Consider the following 9,909-nt stretch of genomic DNA (forward strand, 5'->3'; position numbering starts at 1 on the left):
CTTCATGAGAAATTTCCAGTTGCCAATGCACCAATACATGTGATATCCATAATCAGAGTATCATCGTGTTTAATACTGGCCAGGGTTGCATGAGTGAAGATCTTCCAGCACTTAGAAAAGCTGCTCTTTTTTTTCCTGTCCTCAGTGGAAATTAGCTGCCTTTCTAGTAACTCCGTAGGGGGCTTTTTATAATAATCTGTAAATATGGCATGTGCTTTTTCTAGTGCACAAACATACCAATTAGGAACTGTATCTGATGTTTGTCCCTGGGTGTGCTGGGATAAAATCCTTGCCCTCCCCCACCTTGTTCACTCTATGCCTAGAATTTAGAAAACAACTAACTTAGAGAGATGAACCAGTCTCTGTTGGTATTAAAGACATGAGCTACCACTGCCATGCTCAAATATTTTATCTTATCTCCAAATCACTTACAGATGTAGAAAACGTGTTTGAACTGTAGTAATCTTTAAATTTACTTAAAAGAATTTAAATCTCTTAATTTTTTTAATACCAAAAAACCAAAAATATGCTTTTTATTTAAGAAAACTCAAAAGCTCATGTCAAGGATGGCATGGGCCATGTGTCAATCTACCATCTAATATTCTGACATGAAATTAAGACACATGGGTTAAGAAAACCTATTTTTCCATTCATGGCTGTAAGGTTTGTGTGCCTTTGGTAAATTATCATTTGAAAATATTATTTTATTTTTATTTTTTCATGTCTGATTGAATAAAAGCTATCTGCTTGTCTTTATTAGTTAGTTTCAACTGAATTACTAAGCTGTCTGATGAACTATTTTCTCTCCATATGCATAAAGTCTCTCCTGTTCAAATCTAATATTTTTCAATCTTGATGGTATCCACAGCTTTTCTTCTTTTGTGGAAAGAAAGGCAAAACTTTTTCCTAGCATAACACATATCCGGGTTTCCATTTTGAGGTCAATACCTCTTTAGGATATACAAGATGATTTAATTCAGCAGTTTTATTCTACTATTCAGTGTCTCTCTATAGCTGTTTTTACTTTCTTACTAGCATTTAAAATGTCTTAACTTAATAAAACACTGTATAATCTACCTCTGTGGTTTTTCTGTTTTTTAAGTTTATCTTTTAAAGTACAATTCAATCTTTCTATGACTGCTTGCCATGTAGAATGGTGTGGTATGGCTGTAATATGTCTTATATTGTAATGTACAAAAAACTGTTTTATTTTACTGGAGACATATGCTGGCATATTGTCAGTCTAAATTTGTACAGGTACCCCCATGATGGCCATAACTTCTAATAAATGTGTAATTGCAGAATCACAATTTTCCAAACTTGGAGAAGTTGTCTATTTAAATCTTCAATATACATATATATATATATATATATATATATATATATATATATAGGCATCCTCCTTAATATTAACCTTCATCAGGCGAGGAAAGGAGACAGAGACCCACATTGGAGCACCGGACAGAAATCTCAATGTCCAAATCAGGAGCAGAAGGAGAGAGAGCACGAGCAAGGAACTCAGGACCGCAACGGGTACACCCACACACTGAGACAATGGGGATGTTCTATTGGGATCTCACCAAGGTCAGCTGGCCTGGGTCTGAAAAAGCCTGGGATAAAACCGGACTTGTTGAACATAGCGGACAATGAGGACTACTGAGAACTCAAGAACAATGGCAATGGGTTTTTGATCCTACTGCACATACTGGCTTTGGGGGAGCCTAGGCAGTTTGGATGCTCAACTTACTAGACCTGGATGGAGGTGGGGGTTCCTTGGACTTCCCACAGCTCTTCGGGCTGGGGGGGGGGGGGGACTTAATTGGGGGAGGGGGAGGGAAATGGGAGGCGGTGGCGAGGAAGAAACAGAAATCTTTAATAAATAAATAAATTAAAAAAACCTGTTTTTACACTAAAAATAAAATTTAGAGCTAATTTGTTATATATATATATATATATATATATATATATATATATATATATATATGGGGTATGCTGCAATTTAATTTTCCAAACTCTGCAAATAAATTGTCTTGCTGATCTGCATTTATTAGGCCAGTTCTGGCTTTTTCCAAACCTTAGGCATACTCCAAAATCCTCAGGCCTTTTGTTTGGATTATCACTGAAAAACATTGTCTCTGGAAGTGCCTTGCCTACAAGCCCTTTTCAAATGACCTTGCTTATCACAATTTATACATCTGACATTTTGATTATTTTGATAAAACTTTTAGAAATTACTTCTCCTTTCAAAGTAGTATCTTAAATATGAGACCTACTATAATTCCAGTCCATTCACCTATTGGGGCTGGTCTTGCATTTAAAGGCCTAATCACCCTTTTGCATTCTGAATTAGTATTTTCAAAAACCAAAGATTTAAATAATATTTGACTGACTTCTAGATCTGATAAAATTCTATTCACAGATGAATATGTCATTGCAAAATATTAGTGGAGGCCTTTTTTACGCCTTGTAGTATTCTATTAAATGACTCAGAACTATTTCCTAATTATTCATCCTTGTCCCAAGAATTTAAAGGTGTTAAATGTCATAGTACTAACATATGATCATCAAATGCAAGCTGCCTTTGTAACTCAGCATGATGATTTAAACCTAGAAACTGGTTCTGGGAGAAACTAACACCTCTAACCGTATTTTTTTGTTCCATTTTAAATGAGGACTAGCTTCCAATATTGCTTTTGCCAATTCTTTTAAGTGTTGGGGGAAAATTCTATTCTGAGTTGCCCATGAATTTGACATCTGCTTAGAATATTGTGAATCAATATCATATAAAATGACCTCTTCTTTAGACCTACTAAAATCTAATATTTCTAAGGGACTCCGTTCAATTTCCATTTAAGCTCAGGGGTATTTATAATCTGCTGATAGTTCCTGTATCGTAAATGAATAAACTAAGGTTGCTCTTCTAACCTCGGGCCACCCCTCTTCAGTTTCTTTATACAGTGGTAGATTCCTGTCTAAATTCCATTGTCTGTGTCTATGGATTTTTCTTATTTTCATTTATAATTCTTTCTAAGGCTTGAATCTTATCAATCCATCTTTCACTTTTTACACAAAAAACACTATGATGATCGAAATAATATCGACTATAATTACTCCTCCAGTGTGTCAGAAGAAGAGCTTTTGCCTACCTCCTACACTGTCTCAAACAAGTATCCTCCAATTCCACGTCTCTCCATTCTACTTCCTGTGTATCTCTCTCTCCATTCTCCTGATTCCCTCTTACACTGTTTGGTTACTTCCTGTCAGCTGCTTGCTTGTTTCACCTCTTTACCTATGGAATGTTATTTTTTATTTAATACTGTTTTTCAATAAGCCAAAAACTCTTGGATTAAAGAAATATGTTAGGGCTAAGACACACGATAACTAGAAACATATAACTAGAAACATGTAAATAATGTAATCTGTAGGTGCACAATTAAATTTCCAAATACAGTGTTTTTTGATATGTTACAATGTAATATCCTCTTGATGACATTTCTTCAATGAATATGGTAACCTTCATCTTCTAAAGAGCTTTAGTTTAAATTTTATTTTGTCCACTGTAAAGTTGTCGATAACTGCTTATTTCACAGGTCCATATATTTGATAGACTGGTTTCTATCCTTTTACATAAATGTAATATCTATTGCTAATGGCAAGATGTATTTACTAGAGGCAGAGAAATGATGGATTTTGTTTTTTAAGTCAATTGGTTTGCTTGTCACATCTTCTTTGAAAATTGGAGGTCAATGAACTATACCTGAGAGTTTTGCATTTTTATAATTTTGTTGTTTTTCAGGGGGGATGTCTCTTTGTACTTACAATTTACTCATTTGTTATTGATTATTATTAGCCTTTGTCCTTTTCAGTTCATCCTTCTCTGCAGTCCAACAAATTTCTTACAGCATGCCCTGTAGATCAGGATTACTGATCATAAATTACTTTATTTGGTCTCTAATGTAGATGACTTGTGCTTTTCTTTCAATTTAATAGATAGTTTTCTGGTTGCAAGAGAATGAACTGGAAGTTCTTTTCTTTTAGAACTATAAATTGGATTACAGATTTCTAAGAACTCAAAGTGTTAAAGTTTTCTATACAACAATCATGCATTATTTTAATGAGCCTCCAGTTATCTCTTACAGATTGTAATATACTTTCATTAGTTTGTGTATTTGGTGACTTACTTATGTCTCACGGTGCTTCCGTACTTATCTTGCATGCGTGATACTATTTAGTAGGCCTCTTGTACCTGTCTGTATAGGTATCTCATTATTTACATTTAAAAGAATTTCTGTTAGTAGTCTCCATCTTCTATGAACATAATTTGAGTGTTCTTCCCTCCTGTCTTGTTCCAAAGCTCTTCCATGCTCCATTTATATTTTTAAAAATTTTATCATTTAAGTCTGCCGCATGATCTATTTCCTACTGTTTGTCACCGATCCAACTTTATATTTTCACCTTGTTTTATTATTTAACGACAATTTTCACTGAGGTTTTAATGTAGAATATTGTGATTTTTTAACATCATTTCAGCCTAGATTTTTCTCCAGAAATTCCATTTCTTTATTGAATTCTGCTTTCATATTTGGAATTTGATTTCTCATTCTACTCAAACATTTTCTTTTTTAACTCATGGAGTATATCTATTTATTTATTCCACTGTTTCAACACAGCTGAAATTACTACACTGAATCTTTTCTGGAATTTTTCCAGGTTTTTCTCATTAGGAAGTTGGTAATATTGTGTTGTTTAAGAAGGTAATATTTTGTTGCTTTTGATTCTGACCTCAAACTTAAGCATATAGAACATTTTGTAGGATACATTACTTTTTACTTCCTTTTAAAAAGAATGTATTCTTCATGTGAGAGTCTTCTAGGACCTGTACTTTCTCAACAAATACAGGGAAATCAAATAAACTTCCAATTATTTTACTTAATCACGATGATGTAAATTATCTAGTTACAATCATAGAAACCTTAGAAAGTAAACAAATGGAAGGAGAGTGTACAGCAAACACATAATAATATAATAATTGTGACACTGAAGAAATAAATATGAAAAAGAATCCCTACAATCACATTGTACAAAAACCCAGCTTGCCAATTCTTGGAACATAAAGGATACTCTACAAAAATTGTATATTACTATGTGTCAACATAACTTTTAACAATTTAAAACTATTAGCTTATTAATGTACCTTAGAGCTTTAGAAACAACCATAAAAAACTAAACTTAAACCTAAATGTAATATATTGAAAGATAATTAAAATTAGAAAAAATATATAGAAAAAAGAAAAAGAACCATAAAATTCAATAAAAACTAAGTTAGTTATTTGTTAAAATAAACAGTGTTAACAAACTCTTAACTAATCTAAGCAAAATAAAAATAGAGATTATTCAAATAAATACAATTAGAATTGGAAAGGGAGATATTTCAACAAATGCCAATGAGATCCAACAAGAAACACTGAGCACAAAAATATAGGACACTGTGCTCTATTTCACTGCATTGGAAAATCTAAAAGAAGATAAAAAATTGAAAGGAACACATGACATATCAATATTAAACCAAGAAGAAATAAATGATTAAAAGATCTGTAACCAGCAATGAGATTGAGGCTATTATAAAAATTCCTCAAACAATTAAGGCATAAGACTAAATAGATTTATTGCAGTATTTTATCAGTATATCAAAAAAGTGTTAATGCCATTAATATTACTTAAATGGTTTATGAAATGGAAAAAAAATGAAGGTTACAAAATCCTTTTCTTTTTGAAGCCAGTGTTACAGTGACATCATAACTAGAAAAAGTCTCAAAAAAACTTTCCTTTATGGTGAACATAAAGACAAAGTTAAAGATGGGGGACTATATTTCAAAATATAAAAATGTTCACATATGAGAAGCCTACACCCAACATATTTAATGGAGAGAGATGGAAAGCATTCACTATAGTCGAGAAAAGAGAAAGGGGTCCATCCCTTTAGTCCCATTCAAAATAGTTTTTAAAATCTTAGAGCTATATGAAAATAAAAATAAATAGGGTGATGCAAATAAGAAGTCAATCTATTCCTATATTGAAATAATATGATTTTATACCTAAGAAACACCCAGAGATTCTATATACAGTACCTTTAGTATTGAGAGGCATTTTCAGAAAAGTGACTAAGTAATAAAATAACACATGCAAATCAATATATACTTCCTATATACTGATCACAGAACACAGTAAAAATCATATGAAGTAGCCAACACACCCAGTTTCAAATTATACCACAAAGTCATAAAATTTAAAGCAGTTTGACACTGGCATATAAAGAGGCAACAATCAATGAAAAATAAAAAAGAATATTAGATGCAGTTTTTAATACAAACAAATACAGCCACCTGGGTTTTACGAAAGCAACAAAAACTAAAAATATAAGTACAACAAAAACCGAGCTATATATTCTAGAGGCAGTAGCCTACAATAGAGATGATTGCACATCCATATTCCTTGTGGTTTCATTCACAACTAGTAGGAATTCAAATCAGTCAGATGCTTATCAAATGATGGAAAAATACTGCACTTATACACATGGGATAATACTCAGTTGTAAATAGAATGACTATAAAAAGTCTGGATAAGTGGAAGAAAATGGGAACAAATCATATAAAGGGTGAGAACACTGTGACACAAATATATAATCCCCTTATGTTGTCATTCTGATCAACTCTAGCTTTGAAAATACTCTTTTTTATACTTATCATAGAGAATGCATGGAAGGCAAGGTACTCGAAAGTGATCATCTTGAATTGGCATGGATAAAATAAGTACGAATATTGAGGTGGCAGACTTGAAGAATAGAGAGGGGTATAGGTATGAGTAAATATGACTTCATAACACTTAACCAAAATGAAAGGTATATAAGAAATCTTTATGAAAATCTAGGATCTTCAACCCAATGAAACAAATAGAAAAATTGCTATAAAAGATGATCATCTATATTAGAAAATGTAAAGAGTTGTTGACATACTACTTTGATACACATTTAATATGTTTTCCATCATTTTCACTCACGTCAACAGAATATCTTTTATTTACGTATTTATAGAAGTAAATCAAGACAAAAAACACTACATAAATAAAACTCACCGAGTATATGTTCCTATGTCACTAGCAAAAGAAAAATATCGCTGAAGATAAAATACAGTCAGTTTCACTTCAGGCTTGCCAAGCTTTTAAAATACATTATTTAATTCTAGCAATTTGGTTTCACAATTCAATCTTAGGAACCCTCATAAAACTCTCCAAAATTTTACTATTGTTATTACAGTGATGATAATAGCCACACGTACTGATGATGTCATGGAAAATAAAGTAGGAATCTTATGATGGGATATATTTACAATCATGACAGACATACTAGAGGGTAGTGCTATTTCCAGCCAAGTTGCAACATTCTAGCAAAATGGAAAATAGAATTGTAACATATCACATGTGTGTATGTTCCAAATAATGTTGGCAATCAAAGTTTTCCCTAGTTACTGAATCATTGACTTTACTGCACTCTATTGCATCACTGATTTTTTAGTCTGTTTTATAGAGGCTGTGTAACTCCTACATAGCACTGTATGCCATGGCCTGTGGCTGATCATCTCTTAGAGCATGCTACATATGAAACCCCTAATGCCAAAAGTCTCTGAGACTTCAGCCATTACAAAAAACCCTTCACGTGGCATGATTTACTGCATCACACCTACCTCATTAGCTTTACTGGAAATTATTTCACGTGGCATGATTTACTGTATTACGCCTATCTCATTGGCCACATTGGTTTTGTTTGTTTTGATTTGCATTTATTATGGATATATACTCTGTATATCTTTGAGTACATATCACCTTATCTTAATTTTTACAAGGAGGATCTGCTGTCATTTCTCCCTTTAACAGTTGTGAATATCCATGAAATTATAAATATCAACCAATAAAGAAAAGAAGATAAGGGGAAATGTCCTTTACTGTCTCAGACACAGTAGTAGACAATTCCAAGACTCTTTGCAAGTGGACAAAATGTTTCTAGAGTGCTGCATTACAGTAAGTAGTTCATTAAGATGCATATTTTGAGTGGTTTTTTTCCCCTCTTTTCCCCTTTGATTGCCCATAACACATGTAATTTTAAATTTTCTTTAAGATACTATGTCATGTTAACTGAACCCAACTCTCTTTGAGACACAGAGAAAGCCTAGTAAATTAAATCTCTTCATAGAAGTGTTGCCCTTCCCTTCAGTTGATTGGAGTTGAGCCTGGGAGGTGGTAGGAGGCTTGTCCTTATGTGTGCAGATGAGGTGCAGGGTTCCTTAGGCAATCACATGAGGCAGGAAGATTAGCATGTACACCAATATGTAAATGTCTATCAGTCCTGAGAATTGTTAAAAGTTACTTTCCCCTGACTGAAAATCAACATTTAAATACTAGACTTGATATTTCTCTTATATAAAGAATTCAGATTGTAAATTATGTAATATTGCTTTCTTGGTGTTAGCATTTCTAAGTCTGTTTTGTTTCTTGGCTCAACAGAAATTCATATACTTTAATCTCAGGCAATTCAAACTAGTTGAGCCCTATTGCTTGGAAATGAATAATGATCTTGCTAGAATTGACAACATCCAAATGAAGAAAAGCAAACTAATGCCAGATCGTATACTACAAATTCAGCTGGATGATCCTACTGATCTTAAGTCTTCCAAACCACAAGCGCAGAAACAGAGTGAAGAAACAATATGTGAACAATGCATGAAGATATCAGATTGCAAAACTTTATTAGATGAAATTTCATTTTTTAAATGGTCATAGAGAGAAGGCAAATAGCATCTGAATACATCATCAGTATAGAGAGTAGAGAATAATTTTGGGTGACCCACTGATGTCATAATCTGCTGAAGTTCAGAGAGGAAGCTGTTAAAGGAAGGATGATATAGTATCAGAAGGAGTTAGGCAGGGAAGCAAGAGCTTTAGAGCATAGATTTGACATAGGAAAACAAAGACTTAGCAGCTGATTCCGTAGAGGCCTGATCCACAGATTGGTCTGTAACAAGGTTGACAGGAAAGAGGATCCGAGTAGCGTGGATAGCAATATCTAGATCCAAAACTCAAGGAAGGGAATCCAGAGACTCCACAATTCAGAGTTCTGAAGCTACTGGATCCACAGCCCCCTGAGTAGCAGCTTCTAGATCCATAGCCCAGGGAATGGCAGCTGCTGGATCCAAAACTCAGAGATCCAGCATATGTTCCCTGGCAAGGACTGCAAGGTGTGGAGCTCCTCGGGTAGTAGCAGGCTGTCTGGCAGGGCTTGGACACCACGCAGGACCTCTGGCAGCTGGTGGGCTCAATGCAGGTCTCCTGACAGCCGGTGTTCACAGAGGATTCTACTTGGCAGGGCCTGGATACCACGCAGGACCTCTGGTAGCTGGTGGGCTCAATGCAGTTCTCCTGACATCTGGTGTTCAGAGAAGATTCCACTTGGCAGGGGCTGGAAGAGCAACTGGTAGTGGTGTAGACCAGGTTGCTGGGGTAGGAAGAGCCACAGGGGGAACCTGAAGAGGGCAGGCAGTGCCTAAAGGAGCTGGAGGAGGAGTTTCCAGAGCAGCAGATGTAGGCCATGTTGACAGGAGATGTGAGCTCAGCTGGATGTATCTGAGAGGATTCTGAGTTTAAATGTCAACCTGTGGAGAGCTGGGTTTATATACTTTCAGCAACAGGTGTGGTACCCAACAGCCTCATCCTTGATGCATTTGTGTGTTTCCTGGTTTACAAATGTGGAACACTAACCTCTGTAATTGTAGTTGCATTTGAATAGTTTTCTGCACCGTATATTTATGGGTGTTGTCATTTTGCTATAGTTAGGACAATGAGCTACGGTTATGTCAGAGA

General features: G+C 34.5%; 1 protein-coding gene across 1 annotated transcript; it reads right to left on the reverse strand.

Moving 5' to 3' along the window:
- Positions 1-9,024: 9,024 nt before the first annotated feature.
- Positions 9,025-9,639, reverse strand: LOC121465230 (keratin-associated protein 13-1-like). Its single transcript, XM_041678419.1, has one exon. It carries the CDS (start codon positions 9,637-9,639, stop codon positions 9,025-9,027), a length of 615 nt encoding a protein of 204 aa, XP_041534353.1.
- Positions 9,640-9,909: the final 270 nt, after the last annotated feature.

The sequence above is a fragment of the Microtus oregoni genome, unplaced genomic scaffold, assembly GCF_018167655.1.
Source record: "Microtus oregoni isolate MIOR12 unplaced genomic scaffold, Mior012 000030F_ref0000283, whole genome shotgun sequence".
Taxonomy (NCBI): Eukaryota; Metazoa; Chordata; class Mammalia; order Rodentia; family Cricetidae; genus Microtus; species Microtus oregoni.

Bases quoted from the DNA above. Each gene is read 5' to 3' on its own strand.
- LOC121465230 (XM_041678419.1), bottom strand. From the start codon at position 9,639: ATGGCCTACATCTGCTGCTCTGGAAACTCCTCCTCCAGCTCCTTTAGG.